This window comes from Pagrus major, chromosome 12, assembly GCF_040436345.1.
Source record: "Pagrus major chromosome 12, Pma_NU_1.0".
NCBI classification, from domain to species: domain Eukaryota; kingdom Metazoa; phylum Chordata; class Actinopteri; order Spariformes; family Sparidae; genus Pagrus; species Pagrus major.
Genome location: NC_133226.1, coordinates 28,230,057 through 28,255,278, shown reverse-complemented (window position 1 = coordinate 28,255,278; position 25,222 = coordinate 28,230,057). Strand labels below are relative to the sequence as shown.

Genomic DNA, 25,222 nt, shown 5'->3' with positions numbered 1-25,222 from the left:
GAAAGTAACAATTTAAGTTAAATTATATTAATTGTTCATTTGCTGCTAATGTAAGGGATTACACAGATGTGATCACAGTCAGATCTGCTCATGTCCTCATGATGGTGCAGGGATATAATAAGCCTCTTAATTTACACACTGACACAGTCGATGATTTCTTGTCAGCTGTAACTGTGTTTCACTCTGGATTATGTGTTTAACTTCTTCTTTTCCTCTAATATCAGAATATGCTCTTCTTTATAAAATACTCTGCTCTGCTCTATGTCTGTGATTGGTCATTTGCTGCAGATACCTCCCCTTTTCATGTTAATGTATTCATGACTAGATGTGGAAAAATGCTAATGCTACGTTAAAATGCAGTTAAGGTCATCTCTTTTTATTTCTTTCTTCCAGACACCAAAACCAGGGTCACCTTCACTGTGTGGAGCCCTCTCAACCAGGCATCATCATGGCAACAGAGTGAGTAACACAAGTAACTTTTAAACTGAAGTAAAAGAAACTACTGGAGGTAAACAACCATCAGCCACAACATTAAAACCACCTAGATGCTTTCGCTCCCACCAGCCCAACTTTCCCCCTTTCTACTGATCGTTATCATCAACTAGCCGGGTTAAAATGTCCCATTTGAATCAATCTCTGGCATTATTGTCAAGCTAGCAGCTATGGGAATGTACGAAAACAGTTTTATTACAAATAAACAAAAATGATGTATAGGCTTAGGCTATTGTTATATTCCCAAAAGTTACAAAGAAAGGCTTGCTGGGAAATTTGTTTGAAAAATGGCCATGCTTGCCCCCTGTTGCTCTAACAACCTAGAGACGTGCATCAGCAACAGTGAGATCAGATGAAAATGTCAGAAAGTAAAGGAGGAGCTGAAAAGCTCAGAGAGAAAAGGAAGCAGGAATTAGAGGCTCAGGTTTCCAAATACAAAAAAATCAATTCAACGGTTCGGCCAATCTGGAGCCAATCCCAGCTTCACACAATAAAAACAGTAAAAAGTCATAATTGAGATTAAAAGTAAAATAAACAAGCCAAATAATCTGAACCAAAAGCAGAATCTCTGAAAAATGCACGTTTCTCAGGAGATGCCTCCCCCATCCGGCCCCAAGGACTGGATGTCATCATTCAGGGCCATGGCATCAGTTGAAAAGGTTGTTGACCTCCAGTCGTAGCTGATCTGGGAAGAATGGCTTCACCAAGCACAGTGTTTAATATGGAGAGGATGGATTGAGCAGTGGCTACAGACAAAAAGCCCATAATTAAGTTGTCCGTGCTTCTTAGATCCTGTTTCAACCATCTAATGTGCTTCTGTGACTGTAAGTAAGCCGGCTGGCAGAAATGACAAACAGCCTCGATCAAAGTGTCTAAAGGGCCTGTTAGCAACTGGCTAAAAACAGACCTTACTAAACAAGAGTAAGCCAAGCAAGGTGCAGTCTCCACAGTTATAGTCCGGCTAAGATCCAAGTCCAGTGTCTAATCCTTTATCCAGTTAAAAGATCCAGTAAAAACAACTCAGACTGACTGGAACCACAGCTGGACCTCGGTAGATGCACATTTTGAACGCTTTAGTCTGTCTGTCATCAAATCAAATCAGTTTTATTTATACAGCCCAAAATCACAATCACATCACCTCAGTGGACTTTACAGTCTGTACAGTGATCAACATCCTTTGTCCTTAGACCCTCGATTCAGGTGAGGAAAAACCCTTTTAACAAGAAAAACCTCAGGAGGAGCCACAGAGGAGGATCTCTCTCCCAGGGTGCAATAGATGTGACATGTACAGAACAGAACAACACAATCACATTCACAGATTTCATTGACAGAATTCAGATTCAAGTAAATTATATAAAATCTATGTAAAGAGTGTGGATCCAAGAGGATGACTGAGCAGGTGGAGTCACACGACCTCCTCTCCACCGTGGTGACCTGGAGGAGGACACACAAGATAATTAGCTAAAAACACCAGAATGTATGAAGATTTAGATTTTACAAATGTACAGATATAAAGAGATGGTAAAACAGAAGACAGCAATGATCCATGGGAGCCCAGGGTATTACAAAAACAAGTCTTTAAATCCAGGACATTTCTCTGTGAGAGGAGTTTCAGTAGGTTTCCTCTCTGGCTGGAAGAGTTACATGTTCAAGCCTAATGAAGTGCAAAGTGTCTGCAGAGCCCTGCTAAGTGTCAGAACAGTGTTTGGTTCTGGTATCTGCCATGTTTCCTGTACTAATGGCTGCTTGTGTTGACAGATGTGTCGTTTCAGTGCTCTCTCTCTCTGGCAGCATGTAATGACTGATGTTGTGTTGCAGTTCTTGAATTGTTTCATAGGAAACGTGTCACCAGTGTGTGGATGGGTAAAGAGTTGTGTGTCCCTTGTGTTGTTGCAGTGGCTGAAGTTTCCTTGTAGATGAAGACAAGTGTGATCAGGTTTTAGGTGTAGAAAAGTGTGTCTCTGGTTGTTGGTGCTTGTTGCAGTGATAGGATGGGGGACTGTGGTGATCTCACCCTGTGATGGTTCTGCACTTAGGATGTGTCAGCGTCTGTTGATGATGTCCCGGAGTTTCTGGTGACAGTGATTGAATTCAGTTGTAAAGATTATTCTTTGTGTTCTTCAGATTTGGCTTTAGGTTTCAGCAGCTCAGCTCTTGAAGATGTTAATGCACAGTGGTAGACTTCATGTATTGTAGATGGGCGGGTCCACTGATCCGTCTGTGCTAACAGCTACATCACAGAATGCTGGAAAACCATTTATTACATGTTTCTATTGTTAATGAAGCTAAATGTGGAAACTTAAAGCAAAGTTCTGCCTTTAAAACTTGAACCAACTTTCACCTGAAACCATTTTCAAATAGTTTCTAATGTTTGATTTGATTTAAGTGTTTAAAGATGTAAACCCTGTTTATTGTTTAATACATTCTGTAAATCACTTTGAATTACATGTGTTTGACTTCAGAGTGGTTTTAATACCTTCTCAAAATCAGAAGAGGTCCAACACCAGAACACTAAATACACAGCTGGGACATTTTGTTCTGGTCCAATCAGTAAATAGAAGTTTTATTTAGTTTTTTCATTTGATTTAGCTTTTTCACAATTAATATAAAATAACATGTTGAGACGTAGAAGGAGGGGAGGCTGAAGTCTGTACATGAAATTAAATGTTTCAATGATCTCCTTCTTCTACAGGAAAACAAAAGGCTCAATGAAACACGAGGACATCATCTCCAAGAGTCTTCTTGTCCGTTCAGGATCTCCTGCTGTCTACCAGCTGAGACCAAAGACAGAGGAGATTGGATCTCTAAGAAGAGTGACTCTTGGTGAAAAAGATGTGTACCAGTCAAACAGAACCATCTTACTTGTGGGAGCAACAGGAACAGGAAAATCTACTCTGATCAACGCTCTGGTCAACTACACCATGGGAGTGAAGTGGGAGGACGATGTCTGGTTTCAGATTGTAGAGGAGGAGGAGAGAAACCAATCAGAGAGTCAGACATCAGATGTGATCGTGTACCAGATCTTTGAATTTGAAGGTAAAACTCTGCCCTACTCTCTGACCATCATCGATACTCCTGGATATGGAGACCCCAGAGGGATTGAACATGATGTCATCATCAGTCAAAGATTATTAGACTGGTTCTGCTCAGATGATGGAGTTCATGAGATTAATGCAGTGGGTCTGGTGCTGAAAGCAACTGAGAATCGACTGACTGATCGACTGGTGTACGTCTTTAATTCAGTGGCGTCTCTGTTTGGAAAAGACATGGAGGAGAACATCGTTGCCCTCATCACACACTCGAGTGGTACAAGATATAAAAACACTCTGAAAGCTCTCGAGGCTGCAAACATTAAATGTGCCAAAGATGGAAATAATCAGCCTGTTCACTTCCTGTTTGATAACAGTCAGCAAGAAGACAGGACAGAGGACCCAGAAGAAGAGCTTCAAGACGCATTTACAAAAACAACTAAAGGTCTGAAGAAGTTCACAGACTTTGTGGAAAAAACTAAACCACAACAGATGAAACAACTGTGGAAGTTCTGAATGAGCGAGTCAGACTGACAACCTGCATCCAAAACCTGAAAGAGAAGATTCAGTCGACTGAACTACAACAGACAGAAATCCAGCAGACCCAGGAAGCTCTGAAGAAACATGAAGAAGAGATGGAGAATGATGAGACGTTCACTGTAGAAGTTGATGAGGTCTACAGAGACAAAGAAACTATCAGTGCTGGGAGGAGGTGGTGGTGGTTGTGGTTAAATTATGAAGGAGCTACCTGCTGTAAAGTCTGTGAGGAGAACTGTCACTATCCTGGATGCACACTGGCCTGGTATCCAAAGTACTGTGAGGTCATGAAAGGTGGCAGCTGCACTTCATGTACTGGGAAGTGTCCTGTGTCAGATCATGTGAAAGAAGACTGGATCTATGTGACCAAGACAAGAAAAGTTAAAAAGACCCTACGAGATTTGAAAGAGAAGTATGAAAAGGAGAAATCAGACTTTGAGAGTCTTTTGAATAATCTCAAGAAGAAAATGTTAAAACTTGAGAAAGCGAGAGATCAGATGTTGGAGGAGTCCTTCCAGCATGTTGTCAATCTGGGGAAGATCGCCCTGAAAGTTGATTCAGTGTCCACTCATGTCCACTTGGACTTCCTGATTGAGAAGATGAAGACGAAAGGAGACACAGAGAAGGTCCAGAAACTGGAAGAGATGAAACGTCGAGTGGAGGAGGATAAAGGATTTAGAGCAGTACTGTGGTACGGCTTTAATAAACTAACATCATTTACTAAAGCAGTTACAGGAGCAATGAAGTGAGTGAAGACCATGACAGAGAGCAGACTGTGTAGAAAACAGCTTCACACTGTTGATACAAATGTTGAAACATCACAAAATGTTGTTCAGTGTGTTTCTATAAAGTGTTGATGTGATAACTACATCACAACATTGAAATGTGATCACCACAGCTAACAGCTCTGCATTAAATGGAGTGAGGACGCCCCCTGGTGTTTCATGTTGAATACAACAGCTCCCTCCTCTATATCACTCATTTAACACAAAGTCACATCCTGTTGGAGAAAAATACATTATTTGTGCTGGACATTGCTGTTATAATCATGTTTTTCTCCAATATAATCAGGCTCTTGCTCACATATTTATTCTCTTGCTGGTATGAATAGATGTGTCTTACATATCCACCATGATATTATAATGTTGAAGTTGTTGTGAAACTAAATAGAAGTAAAGTCATTATAAAGGAGTTCAGCCTGGAGGGGTTAAACCTCTTTCTGTGTGTTGTGACTGTTAATAACAGCGGGATGTATGTGTGGAGGAGGTCAAGGTGCAGCTGGTGGATGTTTGACACTTTGTGACATTTGGATGAGAGAAGAACAAAGTGCCTTTAGACGAGAACCTGTAACGACCAAGTAGAGAAAGGTCAATAACAGCTTGAGTGAAGTCATTTGCATCCTGTTGTTGGCTGCAGTTAATGTGTGTTATCTCAAAGTGCTGTAAGAACTGAGGAGAGACGGCCTCTCCTCACTCATATCTCTGTGATGCTGATGGAGGCTCTGGTTTGTAATAAGATAATAAAGATGAACTGAGAATCTGAATATTGATCCATCTGTACTATAAGAAGTGATTATTTCTTTTTCACAACATTGTCTTTGGTTTCTTTGTGTGAACTGAATGTTTTGAAGGTTTATCTAATGTGTTTTTATGTGATTTATTCTGATGTGACTCTGATGTTGACACAAGTCTCAGTAACACATCACTGACATACTTATGCTCATATAAAGCAGTTAAACATGATGTTGTGATGTTCATCACTGTACAGAGGACTCTGAGTCCTGAGTGTTTTTGAAGAGTCATGTGATCTACTGTACTTTGATTTGATTGGTTCTCTGGTTCCTTCATGTGTCTTCATGCTTGTAAAATCTGTCAGATGACACAGTCCACGTGGAAACATGTTGATCCATGTTTTTAGTGATTGTAATATGTTGTGTTATTCCACATGAAGTCATGTCCTGACTGATGCAGTGTTCAGTGAATCATTAATAAAATCTGTGCTCGATGAAATCAGTTTGTTCAGAGTGTCTTCACTGGATCATCAGCAGCTTTTTGACTCTGGTGAATCTTCTGCTGAACTTTCTTCAGTAAACGTCTGTTTGTCTTTGTTACTGAAACACTTTGAGTCTGACAGATTCACACAGCACCGTTATAACTGAGGTTTCATTAGAGATGCTTTCTGTAGTGACCACCAGAGGGAGCCAACACTGCATTACTGAAGGGACTCTGCTGTGTGGACTGATGAGACTCTACTGAACTAAACTAGTCCACTTTTTACTGAAAAACACACAAACCTGGCAACACAGCAGAGACAGGTTAACAGTGGTTAACATAACAACATTTGACCTTTTAAACATGTTGGTTCATACACAAGGGGGTAAGTTTGGTGTCATATCAATAAATCATAAAAAAACATTTTTTTTGCTTTTTGTAATAATGTTTGTAAACAACAAAAAAAACCTGGACAGTATAAATTGCTGAATTATAAGAAAGAAAACAGAGACCTGATACTGATAAATATTTTTGATATGTATTTTTTTTGTAAAAAATGTTTGACAGAAAACTATATTTCCAGTGTCAACAATGAACCTTTAAACTCATTAAATACAGTTTTATTTCTATATTTACTGAACAGCTTCTTCTGTCACTGCATTATACATTATACAATTTCCACAGAGCACTTTCAACTTGAATCGATAGCAGCAATAGCAAATGGGTCAAAGTGGCAGTTAATAACCTAAAAGATTTTGGTTAATCAAATGGGTTACAAATTTGATTGATAAATCAATTCTCACCACACTGCAACTATTTGTAATTACAAACCAACGTCCACACCTGTAGTAGACTAGTGGAGTTAAATGTACGTTAGTAGTAAGCACTTTTGTAGATGTAGTAAGACTTTTGGCTAAAGAGTTCAAGATGTGAATCTTAAATTTCACAACTGGCCAAATTAAGCTGAAATTAAAATTGCACAATTATGAATGATTGCCAACAGTACATTGTCTCGCACGGGGCACCATGTGTAGTGCTTCATGCAACATTAATTGGGAATTTGGATGAAATTTGGCTATCAATGATAATTAATGATTGATAATCATTCGCAAACAGTGAACAAACAAGCAGATTGAACACGTGCATTACACCAACCAGAGTTAAACAGTCCTGTGCTTAGCCGTGCTATGCTATGCTGTATGCCATCTACTTCAACGTTACATTTCTTTGAAGAAAAGGTGCTGGTGGTTCCTTGGCTGATGAGCCAAGCAGGAGAAGGTTGTAACTTATGAAAGTGATGTGTGACTGTAAATGATATTGAAAATGATCTTAACTCACACAGAGACTATATAATGTCTCTGCAGAGTCCATTTACCTCTGAGTGTTGGGCTTATGAAGCAACCTGACACACCAAACTCAAGTCATTTTTTCACTGATTGAGATGCAGAACCACATCACACACAATCAGTCACACGTTCTCCTCATTAAGATCCAAACAGCTGATTACCTTCATCAATACACACTTTTAATGAAGAAGCACACAGAGTACATTTCTAATAACAAGGACGTTCTACTGCACTGATGTTTCTATAGGAAATATACGTACGTACTGCTCCGACAGCGACGCTTCAGTCTGAACGATCTGAGGATGTCACATAGAATCAGTCACAGACACACACTATACTGCATAATGTGTCCTTTTACTGCATAACGTACTTTCACTGCATGAAGCTGACTGTACTACTGTGTTTTAACTACTGACACTTTTACTGCTTGAAGCTGATTCTACTTGTGTACTTTTACTGTTGATACTTTAACTACAGGAAGCTGATAATACTGTGACACCTCCTGTCCTCAAGGTGGCAGTGTAGTATCAGATATATCAGTGTGCTCTCTCTCACACACACACACACACACACACACACACACACACACACACACACACACACACACACATTGGCTGTTCTGCCTGAACTTTGAGGTGGGGGTCCCGCCGGTACTTTTCTGGCAGACTTTAGTAGTTGTAACTTAACGTTACGTTACTAGCCTAGATAAAACATGGAGGATGCCAAACAACATCTGTCATCTGGGAAGTTTAAAACTACCGAAAACCACGCAGGGACATCCACAGTATGGAGGCATTTTGATTTAGTCGTAAATGCAGAAAACTGCGTAATGTGTGTGTGTGTGTGTGTGTGCGTGTGTGTTTAAACAATCTACTATCAGAAAAGCACAAATCAATGCCTATTTACGGTCATTTACAAGCAAGGGAATAACCATGGTATAGATATTGGAGGGTCCAAACTTGAGCCCTTCCCTGGATATTATTTTTTTAAGTACATTTCCCACAATTCACAATCTTCATATATTAATATATGAAGATTTGCTCATGTAGAACATAGTTTTGAGGAATTCATTGACCATTTGAATTCACATTTAAAGAATAGTCTGCGATTTCTCTGACACAGCAGCAAATAGGATGGCTTTCAATGAGGAAAAATTACATACCTAAAGCATGTTGGTGTAAATATTGTGATTGAAACAACGAAAATGTGCTATGGACTTTTAAGTAAGTCAAAGTGAATTTACATTTTGTTGATTTGTCTCAAAATAAATGTCTGCAAATTTATACTGAAAAGTTTAATGTGAATGAAATCATAGATGAAATTAGAATTAAATGTTAAATCTTGGTTTTAATTGTGTATCAGGCAACAAAACACATAAACAAGAGCAGCCTGAGTTAGGCCTGGGTGATATGGCTGAAAAGTCTATCACGATAGTGAAGTTTCATATCGATGGTCTCTGTGTGTCCTCTCCCTCCATCATGCCTGTGACTGTCCCTCTCTCTGTCTCTCTGTGCTGCCTGCATTGTGACCACATACCATTATTGTACCAGAGGAACAATGACTGACCCTAATGATCATTTTAATTTGATGCATTGAATATTCTGCTTTTATTGCTGCTAGTGTTATTTGCTTTAACCTTACCAAGCCTGTTTAAGACACACACACACACACACACGCGGAGGAATTTAGCCTAACTTTGGAGCATTATTCAGCCCATTTTCCGACAAGCTATCATGCCATGGTTGGTACCAATGGATGCCTTATATATTCTAGTTTCTATGATATCTGTATCTTCATTCTAGCTTTAATACTGAGCCATTTAAACGCGATAATTGTTTCGCATTCATTCAGAAATTAGCGCGCTCATTTTGACCATAGCACTACTTTTTAGGCGTCTAGTTGCTTACTGTCTGAAAAAAAGGCGAATGTCCGCCTGTTGGTCCTGCTTTGTCCTCCCTACATTTGTTTATCAATCAATCAATCAATTTATTGTTTAGAGTGCAAAATCACCATGGTACATGGTCTCAATACACTTTACAATAAAATCAAGTACAATAATAACAGACAATAAAACAATATTAAAACACCAAAGGAAAATGATAAAACAGTTAAAAATTAGTTTAAACCAAAATATTGAGTAAAAAGGTGTGTTTTAAGACGGGACTTAAAAATTGCAGTGGATGTAGCTTCTTTGATACCTAGTGGGAGGCCATTCCATAGAAAAGGAGCACGGTAGGCGAAGGCCCTGCCACCAGCTGACTTTTTATTGATTGGTGGGATGACAAGGAGATTTGAACTAAGAGAACGAAGAGGACGTGGCGGAATGTAGGGAGAAAGTAGTTCAGTTAAATAAGATGGTGCAAGTCCATTTAAAGCCTTATAAGTTAAAAGAAGAACTTTAAAATCGGCTCTAGCCTGAATGGGCAGCCAATGTAGTGATGCCAGGACAGGAGTTATGTGACAGAACCTACTTGTTTTTGTTAAAAGTCTGGCGGCTGAATTTTGCACAAGCTGAAGGCTCCTGGTAGTACAGATGGGGAGGCCAGAAAAAAGGACATTACAGTAATCTAAACGGGAAGACACAAGGGCATGGAGAACCACCTCGGCGCTACGCCGGGACAGAGCAGGGCGGATTTTGGCAATGTTGCGCAGGTGAAAGAAAGCCGTCCTGGTGATTTCCTTGATGTGAGTCTGGAAAGTCAGGGTTGGATCAAAAATAACACCTAGGTTTCTAATGTGCGTGCTTTCAGAGATTGAACAACCATCAATATTAAGACAAAGACTGTCAGAGAAGTACTTGTAGTTATTAGGCTTAATCACCAGCAAATCAGTCTTAGCAGTATTAAGCATGAGAAAGTTTTGACTCATCCAGATCTTGATTCGGCTTACACATGTTTCCAGATTTTGTATTTGAGAGGGGTCATTAGGCTGTAGTGGGATGTATAGCTGTGTGTCATCAGCATAGAAATGGAACTGTATACCATATTCGGCAATTATCCTACCCAGAGGGAGCATGTAAATGCAAAACAGCAGAGGCCCCAGGACAGACCCCTGGGGCACACCAGCGGTAACTGTAGAACATTCTGACAAAGAGTTATTGAAACTAACACATTGGGTTCTACTAGATAAGTAGGACTGGAACCATGAGAGCGCCAGCCCGTGAATACCAACGAAATGCTCCAGTCGGTGTAGAAGCACACAATGATCTACGGTATCGAAGGCCGAACTTAAGTCAAGAATTAAAAGTACGGAGGCTGAGCCAGAGTCAGCAGTGACAAGTAGGTCATTGACTACTCTAGTTAGGGCAGTCTCAGTAGAGTGGCAGGAGCAGAAACCAGACTGAAAATTGTCAAAGAGATTATTGGTAGAAAGGTGGACAGTCAGTTGATCAGCAACAATTCTCTCAAGTATTTTAGATAAGAAAGGGAGAGTGGAGACAGGTCGATAATTGGCAAGAACCAGTGGATCGCTATTGGGTTTCTTGAGGAGTGGTTTAATGATAGCAGATTTATAGGTTAAGGGGACACACCCCTCAGAGAGGGAAGTGTTCAAGATGGCACGTATAGGGGCATTCAGAATAGGAAGGAGTTCCTTAAGGAGGTCAGAAGGGATGGGATCTAGTGAACACGTTGTTGGCTTTGAGGCGGCAACCATTGAGGCCAAGGCCTCAGCAGAAATGGGTTTGAACTGAGAGAGTGAGCTCGTGGACCAGGACACAGAGCACTGGCTGGACACGGTGCTAGAGAGCTGCTGGCTAATGATATTGTTCCTTAATTGGGAGATTTTGTCAGTGAAAAAAACTAGAAAATCATTAGCTGTGAAAGGAGAGCTCAGAACCGGTGAAGAGTGTGTAAGCCTGGCCACAGTATTAAACAGGACCCGATGATTGTTCTTATTGGTTTCGATCAAATTGGAGAAATAAGAAGATCTGGCAGCAGAAAGTGCATGTTTATAATGTTTAAAGCTAAGAGTCCAGGCGAGGCGGGAGGACTCTGATTTACAGGTGCGCCATCTGTCTTCAAGTTTACGACAAGCCCGTTTTAAAGAGCGAGTGAGGTCGGAGAACCAAGGTGCAGATTTAGTTCGAGTGCCTCTACTAGTTCTGAGAGGAGCAAAGGACTCAAGCGTTTCTGACAGTGCACTGTTTAGGCCATCTGTAAGGTTGTTGACAGACATGGACGTGTTGGAAAGTGACTCCAGTTTATCGGGCAAATGATCCGCTAGAAGGGACTTAATATGGTTGTTAATGAAACGAAAAGAATGAGGGTTAGATTCAGAGCGAATAGTCTGTGTATGCGTGAGAAGGTTAAAAAAGACACAAGAGTGATCCGAGACCGGGACCTGAAAAATAGAAGGGGGGCCAGCGGTAATATCCTTTGTACAGACTAGATCCAAAGTATTACCGAGATTATGAGTGGGGCCAGTGACATGTTGGATGAAGTTGAGACTCGAAAGAAGATCCAGAAATTCCGTTGCTTTGGGATTCAAAACATCATTAATGTGAAAATTCAGGTCACCGAGCAGAACTATTTTGTCATATTTAATCAGAGCGGTAGATAAAAATTCAGAGAACTCTGTTAAAAAAATGGGATTAAACCTGGGTGGTCTATAAATGAGTAATGCCAGGATATGTTGGCGGTTTCCAATAAGCATGGCCAGGTACTCAAAAGATGTAAAATCACCGAGTGAACATACTGTACAGGGAAATTGATTAGAGAAGATAACCGCAAGTCCCCCACCCGTTTTGTCTTTCCTAGCGGAGAATAAGAAGCTATAGTCAGGGGGAGATGCCTCAATAAGAACAGCACTGGCAGTGGAGGAAAGCCAACACTCAGTGAGGAAAAATAAATGCAAACCATAGTGAGTAATAAAATCATTAATATAAAATGTCTTGCTGGAGAGTGACCTAATGTTGAGTAAAGCACAACTGAGGTCGACAGGGGGAAGAGCTGGAGGGACAGGAACTGTTTTTATATTAATCAGGTTAGATGTGACCCTCCCACGAGTGTTGGAACGATTAACTCTACTGGGATCAGGGTTGTTGCCATGAGGACAGTGAGAGCGTTTTGACAGGATGCAACGCCTGTCAGTAACTCTAATAGGGATATGAGAGCAGATAGGAGTTGGATTTGACATTGGAAAAGAGGTATTAGCATCTGCTACAGGTTTTGCTGCTGCAAAAGAACTAGGTGGAGTAAGGGGGCCAGAAGCAGAGACAGTGCAAACACTAAAGATGACAGCAGGACCCGCACTATCAGAGACAGTGCTGTGACAGGAAGACAACGTGTGCAGGGCAGGGTCTTGCTGGGAAAAGCATCATTTCAGGCTAAAAGCAATGAAGTTAATAAAATTGCTTGTTAATCTTTCAGACCCTTTCCTGTTCAAGTGTAAACCATCCAATTTGAAGAGATCACGTTCAGTCCAAAAATAGTCAAAATTGTTGATAAAACCCAGGCCTGTTGCAGTGGTGAAGTTCTGCATCCACGTGTGCAGACTGAAAAGTCGACTAAAACGCTCTGAGCTTTTGAGCAGGGTGGGAATAGGGCCAGAGAGAACACACCTTTTCCCGAGGCTTTCAACAGTGTGAATCAGTGACTCAAGATCATGGTAAAGTTTGCAGGAGCGTCTGGACATGACGTCATTTGTGCCGGTGTGCAACAGAACAGTGTGAACAGACGGATGGAGATCAATGAGGACAGGTATCAGTTCTATGAAGTCAGTAGTAATCCCACCGGAGAGACAGTAAGTGATGGAGCCTGGGAGATGCACATTTCTGATGATAGAATCACCAATTATGAGGATTTCAGGAGGTTGATTCTTGCAGCCATTGTCATAGACCGACAATTTAGAGGACAGAGACAGATGGGAGATGCCAGGGGAATCCGGAACAGTAGAAGAGGGATTAGAGTCACCTGCGCAGATGACGTCATCATTGAGCGTCGAGGGGATCGGACCCACGTTAGGTCGTGGAAACGATGGCTGCGGGGCAGGGAGAGGAGGCCAGATTTCTGAGAAGGATACCGATGAAGGGGATGAACACCTTGGACGTTTACCCTGGGACATCAGTGGGCTAGTTGGAGGGATGCGACGCTTTCTGTGTCGGGAGTTTGGCAGGACTGATTGCTCCGGAGCAGTGCGTGAGCATGTAGCCGGTAGCTCAGCTAACTTCTCCAGTGGGGTGAAGAAGTTGGACAACGGGATGGGATCGTCGTCACATTCTTCCATGTCAGGGGAAAACAAGGGGAGAGAGACCGGTCTCCCCTTCCTAACAACGGTCGCCCAGGAGGAAGAAGGAGCATCCGATGTGCGGTGGACAGCGTTGGCCGGGCTGGGACCATCCTGCTGCAGCGCTTCCACCCGGGTGAGGAGCGAGGATTGGCGCTGGAGGACATCGTCCAGGAGGGTCGCAATGGAGCGTAGCTCTGACCTCAAGCAGGACAGCTCATGATCCTCCGGGGTGAGTGGGGACATTCTTGGGTGGAGCAGATGGTGGCTGAGAAAAGAGAGAAAAAAGCTCCGGCAGCAACGGTGTTTGGAGTAGCCTATGCTTGTTTGCCTAGCGGCTAGCTGGGTCGCTAGTGTAATGTTTACAGTGAAGACTTACACACGAGGACTCCAGATGGAGTCCACGGCGATGAAGAGGCACATATAGCAGACTGTTTAGATGGTGAGAGGAGGCGAGACTTACCGGCACGGGCCCAAATACTGGGCCCGGTGAGGTGGTAGGGTGTCCGGTAAGCTAGTTGGTTGAATCTCACAGGCTCTTCAGTGCAGCACAGCAGTTTGCAAAATCCAAGATAAATCCACGTTTCAATCCCAAAAGTTAAAAAGTAATCCCCGGTGCTCTTTTACTGTCGTGATGTGCAGTACTTGAACTGCAGTTTGTTAGCAGCACTGCAGTAATTGAACACAGTGTGTATGACCTCATCCAGACTCTCGGTGATGATGTTCTTTCAAACGACGACGGCGAGGTTAGCGAGGTTACACGACGGCTAGGGATACGTAAATACACAACTCAGTGTCATGATACCACACCGCTCCACTTTATTCATCCATCTGTCATGATTGATTGTATCCGATGCTTTCTTCAGATCAATAAATACCCAGCTGCATATTTCTTTTGGTCTAAGCAGCTTGTGATTTCTTCAATAAGTTCAGTGGCTGCTGAAGATGTTGATCTATTGGATCTGAATCCGTATCGACTGTCAGTTAGTAAATCGTATTTCTTGATGAATTTGTTCCGTCTGTCAACAAAGAGTTTTTATCAGATTTGGAAAATTGAGGCAGCAGAGAAACAGGCCTGTAATCTGTGACGTGGTGTTTGTCTCCAGTTTTGTACAGCGGCATGATGTACAAAACAGAAGCATAGTCATCTTTACATGATTATGAACCTCTACTATTCACTAAATGAATCAATAGAAGGTTTCAAATACTAAATACAGAAAACATTAAAAGCCATTAAAGCGAGTATTGTGACTAAATGAGGCACAAAGTGAGGGGATGAGGAGTTTGTTGTTGCAGCAGCGAGAACAAACAGCTGAGTGAGTTTGATCCATCGTCCGGCTGAGAACAACAACAGGAAGCTCAGAGGAACATGATGCTGTAACTTTCATCACTTTTCCTTCAGTCAGTCCGTCTTTTTCTTCTCTGGTTCTCATATTACACAATATTTTCATCAGGAATCATCACTTTGTAATAACATGAACATTGAGCTGTTTTCACCATGAAACGTTTCTCTGCTGCTGATTCACACTGAACTGTCACATTAAAGCTCAGATTAAATTATGACGCTTGAAACACTTTTTATTTGATGTACATTTTCTTTATAGTAAAATTATTTTGAATCTTTATTTTGTAAACGTGATTTTTCTGGCAAAAGATTTAACAATTGTAGGAAAAAGACATTTTATTAGGAAACAATGAAACAGCTTAAACTTATTTTTAACAATCAATTATTTCACTTTTATTTGATATTTTGTTTTGTAATTTATCTTTTATTCTGAGACGAGCTGGATGCAGTGTCTTATAATTTTTATAGTTTTAGTTTTTATACTTATTTTATATTTATATATTTATATAACGATTTATTCTGTTTTATCCACGTTGACTATATCATTATTAAGTTTTATTTATTTTATTTCATCAACATTCTTAACGTTTCAAGTGTTTTATAATTTCATTTTTATTATATTTATTATTGCTTATATTCACTTTTCTTCTTTATCTTTTATCATGTTAACTATCCATATTTTATAACTGTCTTGGTGAGCATCAGTGTCTGAATCCATTTTATTGATCAGCTGTAAAACACTTTGAATTTCATTTTGATTTGTATGAAAAGTATAAATTCAGTTTAATTGACTGTTTTAACTTTGATAAAATGTTTTAATCTATTTGTCTTCTTCATTTCAGGAACTCATCATGTTTGTCTCTTTCTGTTGAAATGAGCTGATGTGTTGTTAAAAAAGCAGCTTATTAAAGAAATGAACTGTTTTAATGAGACCTGCCTTGTTGTTTCCTGTTGTCATGTTTCTTTGCACCACCAGAGGGCGACACATTATTTTAGAGCAGCAGCAGCAGCAGCGAGTGTTTCTGCTTCCGGAAGCAGAGAAGAAGTGAAAACATCAGCAGGAAGTCGTCATTCAAACACAAAGCAGATGTAAAAGTGATGTTCGTCCTGTTCAACACTGTTCAACGTTCGTCCTGTGAGATGTGACAAACACGTCACTTTATAACGATGAAATAAATGTGTGACGTTCACTGCGATCAGGAGCGGCGGAGATCCGTGGTGCGTTACAGTGCTCCTCGGAAAACACGGTGCTGATGTCCACACAGTGGTCCTCAGGCGGTGTATGTGCACACTTCATCTGCAGACAGTAGATGTTAGCAAAGAAACGAGCTGATTAGATTTGAAAAAAGCTTCAAAATTATAACATAAAATACGTGATTCAATCAAAACTGAGTCAAGTGCAAAGTTTAGGAAGTATTCAGATGTTTTACTGCAGTAAAAGTACTAATACCACACTGTAAACTCCTTCACATGTCCTGCACTGAAATATAAGTGAAGTAAGAATGTGAGCGAGAAGTGAGAAATAGATCTGGTCCATGGTTTCCTGCTGAATTATGGGCCACATGTGCAGAAACAAAGCTCGGTCCCTCATCATAGACGCACTGAAGAGGAATCCTGCAGAGCTTCATTCAGAGCAGGGCTGCCCAAAGTGGGGCACGGGGCCCGAAGCTGGCCCGCTATCAGGTTTTCTTGTGGGCGGAGTGACACCAGACAGGAAACCAGTCAGTTAATGGAAGTTGGGATCCGATAGCAACATGTAGCATCTCAACAACACACTGCCCAGCTGTAGATCAGCCACTGTGACGACCTGTATGAGACACCGTACTCAACAGAAGTGAAAGCTTACGTAGGTGTGTTGTCGGATAACTCGTATCTGCACCGAGTTTCCTCAGAAGCAGCCGTGTGTGTAACATTGTTTCCTCAGCTATATGGTGAATAAACCAAAGCTCTCAAGTTAAACAAGTTGTTTTGTTCCTGCAGGCATCAAACACCGGGCAAAGCAACAGTCACACACTCTCATATCTGAAGTCTTGGTCAGATCGCCTTTAGCTCTGATTACTGCTGATTTATTATCAGCTGATGTCACCAAAGGTTTAAGTGATCTCCGATCATGATCATTCAAGATGTTTTAGATAATGACTGAATTTTGCTTTCTGGGTGAACTGTTCCTTTAAAAGTGGGCCTTTTAATTCATATCTTGCACTTTTTATTCAACTGTTCAATATTATATTCGATGTATTTTATCCTCTATTGTCATTTGTTTGCCTTTAAAAAAATCCTTCCTAAATCCTCTTCATGTTCTTGCAGTGCCTTTAATGTAAAGCACTGTGAAGTGTTATTGAAAGGTGCGTTTGAGGACTGTGTTGTCTCTTGACTTCAGGGAAAGTTTGTGAAACAGAAAGTGAAAGTGAAAGTTAACTCACATTAAGTCTCTGCAGTCTCTCTGCAGAGGCAGCTTCTTCTAACTGAGGCTGTTTCTGTGAAATCATGTGACCACAGAGCATCCTCCCTCCCAGCTCACATAAATACTGCTCCCTGCTCCTCCTCAGCATCACAGCTCTGTGAAGCCGACAGCAGGTAAGAACACTTCCAGCAGGAACGATGAGATACTTTAAAAATGTGCAGGATTGTAGATGATTTCAGAAAGCTTGAAATGGAGCAAAGAGCCACTTGACGAAGACTTTATTTTGCTTTATTGAAAGAATGCTGACATCATCCTACACAGTGATGACAGCATTAAAGCCTTGAACCTGCTATAATATGAAAGTAACAATTTAAGTTAAATTATATTAATTGTTCATTTGCTGCTAATGTAAGGGATTACACAGATGTGATCACAGTCAGATCTGCTCATGTCCTCATGATGGTGCAGGGATATAATAAGCCTCTTAATTTACACATTGACACAGTCGATGATTTCTTGTCAGCTGTAACTGTGTTTCACTCTGGATTATGTGTTTAACTTCTTCTTTCCTCTAATATCAGAATATGCTCTTCTTTATAAAATACTCTGCTCTGCTCTATGTCTGTGATTGTTCATTTGCTGCAGATACCTCCCCTTTTCATGTTAATGTATTCATGACTAGATGTGGAAAAATGCTAATGCTATGTTAAAATGCAGTTAAGGTCATCTCTTTTTATTTCTTTCTTCCAGACACCAAAACCAGGGTCACCTTCACTGTGTGGAGCCCTCTCAACCAGGCATCATCATGGCAACAGAGTGAGTAACACAAGTAACTTTTAAACTGAGTAAAAGAAACTACTGGAGGTAAACAACCATCAGCCACAACATTAAAACCACCTAGATGCTTTCGCTCCCACCAGCCCAACTTTCCCCCTTTCTACTGATCGTTATCATCAACTAGCCGGGTTAAAATGTCCCATTTGAATCAATCTCTGGCATTATTGTCAAGCTAGCAGCTATGGGAATGTACGAAAACAGTTTTATGACAAATAAACAAAAATGATGTATAGGCTTAGGCTATTGTTATTGTTTTCTTCCCAAAAGTTACAAAGAAAGGCTTGCTGGGAAATTTGTTTGAAAAATGGCCATGCTTGCCCCCTGTTGCTCTAACAATCTAGAGATGTGCATCAGCAACAGTGAGATCAGATGAAAATGTCAGAAAGTAAAAGAGGAAAAGCTCAGAGAGAAAAGGAAGCAGGAATTAGAGGCTCAGGTTTCCAAATACAAAAAAATCAATTCAACCGTTCGGCCAATCTGGAGCCAATCCCAGCTTCACACAATTAAAACAGTAAAAAGTCATAATTGAGATTAAAAGTAAAATAAACAAGCCAAATAATCTGAACCAAAAGCAGAATCTCTGAAAAATGCACGTTTCTCAGGAGATGCCTCCCCCATCCGGCCCCAAGGACTGGATGTCATCATTCAGGGCCATGGCATCAGTTGAAAAGGTTGTTGACCTCCAGTCGTAGCTGATCTGGGAAGAATGGCTTCACCAAGCACAGTGTTTAATATGGAGAGGATGGATTGAGCAGTGGCTACAGACAAAAAGCCCATAATTAAGTTGTCCGTGCTTCTTAGATCCTGTTTCAACCATCTAATGTGCTTCTGTGACTGTAAGTAAGTCGGCTGGCAGAAATGACAAACAGCCTCGATCAAAGTGTCTAAAGGGCCTGTTAGCAACTGGCTAAAAACAGACCTTACTAAACAAGAGTAAGCCGATTGTGGCGAGTGAGAGGGTTGTGCTTTGGGCAGCACTTTGATTAAGAATGAATTTTCACGCCAAACAACGCCACCCTGGGGGTTTCACCCAGGGACCCCTTTTTTAAAGGACTATTTTTAAACCAAAGAAGGCACTCAGGTCCGTTTTACAATTGAGACAGACAGCATTTCTGATTACAAAACAAATATTTATTAATTGTTATTCAACATTTTTAAAACTCAAATGTTAAAAAGTCACTCACTGGGGCAACAAGGGGAGCCCATCAGGGCTGAGACTTACTGGGCAGATGGGTCCAAAACAAAGGGGGATCCCAGGAACACCACACGTGAAGTAAATGAAAGTGAAACAAAATCAACCCAAAAAAAGTGCTAACACAAGGAGGGACACCGCCACCAGGACACCAATCCGCCACCCTAGACTCAGCACCTGAAGGGGGGGGGACAGCAAGTGAGAAATAAAAGAAATTAGATACAACTCATCACCAAACGCACATAAGAAATCAAGAAATTAACTATACAAGATCTCTAATAACACAATAGCAAATCAAATAGAATTAACATAATCTATATTAGCACCAATGAAATTTACCTGCAACCAAAATAACCGTAAAGCCAACATAAGAGTCACAATTACAGGTTGCAGTGAAAGCAATGATTACAAAAGAAACAGAAAATGCCATAAAGAGCAACTAATCATACAGAAAATAAAATAACTAACACACACACACACACACACACACACATTAAGATGCGGCAACACCCACGCGAGCCTCTGCCACCAAATGAATGCGGAAGTGGAGGGCGTCAGGAAGTGACGTGACCCAGGATCCGTCAGGCAAGAGGACAACCAGGTGCCTTCTGCCTGCCTTTTATAAGGTGCTCTCTCACTGCCATTGGCTGGGAAGAGCCACCCAGCTAAAATCCACCACACAACTTCATACTGCTACACAAGCAAGGTGCAGTCTCCACAGTTATAGTCCGGCTAAGATCCAAGTCCAGTGTCTAATCCTTTATCCAGTTAAAAGATCCAGTAAAAACAACTCAGACTGACTGGAACCACAGCTGGACCTCGGTAGATGCACATTTTGAACGCTTTAGTCTGTCTGTCATCAAATCAAATCAGTTTTATTTATACAGCCCAAAGTCACAATCACATCACCTCAGTGGACTTTACAGTCTGTACATTGATCAACATCCTTTGTCCTTAGACCCTCGATTCAGGTGAGGAAAAACCCTTTTAACAGGAAAACAGATGGAAGAAACCTCAGGAGGAGCCACAGAGGAGGATCTCTCTCCCAGGGTGCAATAGATGTGACATGTACAGAACAGAACAACACAATCACATTCACAGATTTCATTGACAGAATTCAGATTCAAGTAAATTATATAAAATCTATGTAAAGAGTGTGGATCCGAGAGGACGACTGAGCAGGTGGAGGCATCGCCAGGTGGAGCCCGAGTCACACGACCTCCTCTCCACCGTGGTGACCTGGAGGACGACAGGGCACAGAAGATAATTATCAAAAAAAAATCAGATGTAAAAGATTTCGATTTTACAAACGTACAGATATAAAGAGATTGTAAAACAGAAGACAGCAATGATCCATGGGAGCCCAGGGTATTACAAAAACAAGTCTTTAAATCCAGGACATTTCTCTGTGAGAGGAGTTTCAGTAGGTTTCCTCTCTGGCTGGAAGAGTTACATGTTCAAGCCTAATGAAGTGCAAAGTGTCTGCAGAGCCCTGCTAAGTGTCAGAACAGTGTTTGGTTCTGGTATCTGCCATGTTTCCTGTACTAACGGCTGCTTGTGTTGACAGATGTGTTGTTTCAGTGCTCTCTCTCTCTGACAGCATGTAATGACTGATGTTGTGTTGCAGTTCTTGAATTGTTTCATAGGAAACGTGTCACCAGTGTGTGGATGGGTGAAGAGTTGTGTGTCCCTTGTGTTGTTGCAGTGGCTGAAGTTTCCTTGTAGACGAAGACAAGTGTGATCAGGTTTTAGGTGTAGAAAAGTGTGTCTCTGGTTGTTGGTGCTTGGTGCAGTGATAGGATGGGGGACTGTGGTGATCTCACCCTGTGGTGGTTCTGCACTTAGGATGTGTCAGCGTCTGTTGATGATGTCCCGGAGTTTCTGGTGACAGTGATTGAATTCAGTTGTAAAGATTATTCTTTGTGTTCTTCAGATGTGGCTTTAGGTTTCAGCAGCTCAGCTCTTGAAGATGTTAATGCACAGTGGTAGACTTCATGTATTGTAGATGGGCGGGTCCACTGATCCGTCTGTGCTAACAGCTACATCACAGAATGCTAGAAAACCATTTATTACATGTTTCTATTGTTAATGAAGCTAAATGTGGAAACTTAAAGCAAAGTTCTGCCTTTAAAACTTGAACCAACTTTCACCTGAAACCATTTTCAAATAGTTTCTAATGTTTGATTTGATTTAAGTGTTTAAAGATGTAAACCCTGTTTATTGTTTAATACATTCTGTAAATCACTTTGAATTACATGTGTTTGACTTCAGAGTGGTTTTAATACCTTCTCAAAATCAGAAGAGGTCCATTACAACACCAGAACACTTTAAATACACAGCTGGTACATTTTGTTCTAGTCCAATCAGTAAATAGAAGTTTCATTTAGTTTTTTCATTTGATTTAGCTTTTTCACAATTAATATAAAATAACATGTTGAGACGTAGAAGGAGGGGAGGCTGAAGTCTGTACATGAAATTAAATGTTTCAATGATCTCCTTCTTCTACAGGAAAACAAAAGGCTCAATGAAACACGAGGACATCATCTCCGAGAGTCGTCTTATCCGTTCAGGATCTCCTGCTGTCTACCACCTGAGACCAAAGACAGAGGAGATTGGATCTCTAAGAAGAATGACTCTTGGTGAAAAAGATGTGAACCAGTCAAACAGAACCATCTTACTTGTGGGAGCAACAGGAACAGGAAAATCTACTCTGGTCAACGCTCTGGTCAACTACACCATGGGAGTGAAGTGGGAGGACGAGGTCTGGTTTCAGATTGTAGAGGAGGACAAGAGAAATCTATCTATCTGTCAGACATCAGATGTGATCGTGTACCAGATCTTTGGATTGGAAGGTAAAACTCTGCCCTACTCTCTGACCATCATCGATACTCCTGGATACGGAGACACCAGAGGGATTGAACATGATGTCATCATCAGCCAAAGATTATTAGACTGGTTCCGCTCAGCAGATGGAGTTCATGAGATTAATGCAGTGGGTCTGGTGCTGAAAGCAACTGAGAATCGACTGACTGATCGACTGATGTACGTCTTTGATTCAGTGGTGTCTCTGTTTGGAAAAAACATGGAGAAGAACATCGTTGCCCTCATCACACACTCAGGTGGTACGGCATATAAAAAGGCTCTGAAAGCTCTCGAGGCTGCAAACATTAAATGTGCCAAAGATGAAAAGAATCAGCCTGTTCACTTCCTGTTTGATAACTGCCAGCAAGAAGACAGGACAGAGGACACAGAAGAGGAGCTTCAAGATGGATTTACAAATACAATTAAAGGTCTGAAGAAGTTCACAGACTTCCTGGAAAAAACTGGACCACAAAGGCTGAAGACAACCGAAGATGTTCTGAAGTCCCGAATCAGACTGACAGCCTGCATCCAAAACCTGAAAGAGAAGATTCAGTCGACTGAACTAAAACAGACAGAAATCCAACAGACCCAGGAAGCTCTGAAGAAACATGAAGAAGAGATGGAGAATGATGAGAAGTTCACTGTAGAAGTTAATGAGGTCTACAAAGAGAAAGAAAATATCAGTGCTGGGTCGGATTGGTGGTGGTTGTGGTTAAATAATAAAGGAGCTACCTGCTGTACAGTCTGTAAGGAGAACTGTCACCATCCTGGATGCACACTGGCCTGGTATCCAAAGTACTGTGAGGTCATGAAAGATGGCCACTGCACTTCATGTACCGGGAAGTGTCCTGTGTCAGATCATGTGAAAGAAGACTGGATCTATGTGACCAAGACAAGAAAAGTTAAAAAGACCAAACAAGATGTGAAAGAGAAGTATGAAAAGAAGAAATCAGACTTTGAGAGTCTTTTGAATAATCTCAAGAAGAAAATGTTAAAACTTGAGAAAGAGAGAGATCAGATGTTGGAGGAGTCCTTCCAGCATGTTGTCAATCTGGAGAAGATCGCCCTGAAAGTTGATTCACTGTCAACTCTGGTCCACTTGGACTTCCTGATTGAGAAGATGAAGGAGAAAGGAGACAAACAGAAGGTCCAGAAACTGGAAGAGATGAAGAGTCGAGTGGATGAAGGAACCAGAGCAGCGCTGCGGGACAAACAAACAACATCTGTTAAAGGAGAACTGTAGGTGAACAGGATGACTGAGCAGACAGATGTGTAGAAAACAAACTCTACACTGTTGATTCAAATGATTCAACATCACAAAAGGTTTTTAATTCTGTTTCTGTGAAGTGTTGATGTCATAACTATATCAGAACATGAAAATGTAATCACTTGTTAAACGTGTAATTTGTGGAGACAGCGCCCTCTGTGGTCTAATGATTGTTTAGCAGTTACTCCACTGTACAGATGATCATCAGTGCTGAGTCATGTTTTGATCCACATCAGTGAACGCTGAGTCAGGATTTATTTGGTGCTGTTAGTTACATCATTCAGCCTGTTTTCTCCTCTCAGCTTCTCATCACATCAGAACACAACCTTCACTGTGTTTACATTTAGATCTGCTATGAACACAACTGGGACACAGCTGACAGCTCTGCTCTCAATGGAGTGAGGCCGCCCCCTGCTGGTTAATGTTGAGTGTAACAGCTCCCTGACTCCTGTACCACAAACTAAACAGTCAGGTCAAGTTGTCCAGAAATACATTCATTTTCCTTTAGTTACTTTGTGACTTTAAGGATTTTATTATTTTCTAATGTTTTTTTCGGGCTATAATAAGATTGTGATTCATTCTGATGTTGACACAAGTGATTTACTGTACTTTGATTTGATTGGTTCTCTGGTTCCTTCATGTGTCTTCATGCTTGTAAAATATGTCAGATGACACAGTGGAAACATGTTGATCCATATTTTTAGTGATTGTAATATATTGTGTTATTCCACATGAGGTCATGTCCTGACTGATGCAGTGTTCAGTGAATCGTTAATAAAATCTGTGCTCGATGAAATCAGTTTGTTCAGAGTGTCTTCACTGGATCATCAGCAGCTTTTTCACTCTGGTGAATCTTCTGCTGAACTTTCTTCAACAAACATCTGTTAAGAGTCCATTTTGAAATCAACAATGAACGACTTCATCTGTAGGTGCCAACATCCCCCTTTGGTCTCAGGATGTGGCTTGGATACTTGGATTAGGTTACTGACTACATCAAACAGGTAATAAGTAACTGTGTTGGAATACACATAAAGGGGACATATGATGAAAAACTTTTTTTTTAGTGCTTGTGTACGTACATTTGGGTATTTTGAGTCTCTGCCAACCCACAAACTGTGAAACAAGAACTTCCCTTTTTTTGAGCTTCCTCAGTCAGAAAACACGAGACTTTGGCCTCCATCTCACGTAATGTTGAGACTCCTTTCAATTATACTTTGGAAACGCTTGAGAGTTTTTGTACAACGGACCAATAGCACTACTAATGCTAGTCTAGCATTATGTCAGCTGCTCTGTTGCTGCCCAGACCGGCACATTTCTAACGAGGGGCCGCAGTGTTTCAACATTTTTAATAAGGGTCACTACAAAGCACAGAAGCTGCTGACTTTATATTTGATGGAAATATGACAGAAATCACAAAGACTGGAAAACAACTGAACTGGGGTTTTGTATTTTACTTAGTTTGAGGGTAGTTTCTCGTGGCAGTGAGTTTTGTCATGTGTTAACCTGTAAAGTACATTTTGATACATTTTAATGTTAATGCTGCTTCAGCTGGAAATACAGTCAAACTACTTTATGATGCTGGAAAGTTTAGTGTAACACATTTATAAACGTACCATGTGAATGTAAATTGTGAACCTAAAAAGTGACCAATGTTCAGGTTATTATCATTATCAAACACCACCACCTCATAATCCT

At 41.0% G+C, this 25,222-nt stretch overlaps 2 protein-coding genes across 2 annotated transcripts; both read left to right on the top strand.

Moving 5' to 3' along the window:
* Window positions 1-412: 412 nt before the first annotated feature.
* On the top strand, window positions 413-6,067 carry LOC141006178 (uncharacterized). The gene is made up of 2 exons (XM_073478318.1): window positions 413-459; window positions 3,185-6,067. Exons 1-2 carry the CDS (start codon window positions 449-451, stop codon window positions 4,035-4,037), a joined length of 864 nt encoding a protein of 287 aa, XP_073334419.1. The 5' UTR covers window positions 413-448; the 3' UTR covers window positions 4,038-6,067.
* Window positions 3,185-24,307, top strand: LOC141006174 (uncharacterized). Its single transcript, XM_073478315.1, has 3 exons — window positions 3,185-4,749; window positions 21,907-23,499; window positions 23,875-24,307. Exons 1-3 carry the CDS (start codon window positions 4,157-4,159, stop codon window positions 23,927-23,929), a joined length of 2,241 nt encoding a protein of 746 aa, XP_073334416.1. The 5' UTR covers window positions 3,185-4,156; the 3' UTR covers window positions 23,930-24,307.
* Window positions 24,308-25,222: the final 915 nt, after the last annotated feature.

Bases quoted from the DNA above. Each gene is read 5' to 3' on its own strand.
- LOC141006174 (XM_073478315.1), top strand. From the start codon at position 4,157: ATGGAGAATGATGAGACGTTCACTGTAGAAGTTGATGAGGTCTACAGA. The intron at 4,750-21,906 runs GTACGGCTTTAA...CTTCTTCTACAG, and splicing joins GGATTTAGAGCAGTACTGTG to GAAAACAAAAGGCTCAATGA. The intron at 23,500-23,874 runs GTAGGTGAACAG...GTTTACATTTAG, and splicing joins ACATCTGTTAAAGGAGAACT to ATCTGCTATGAACACAACTG.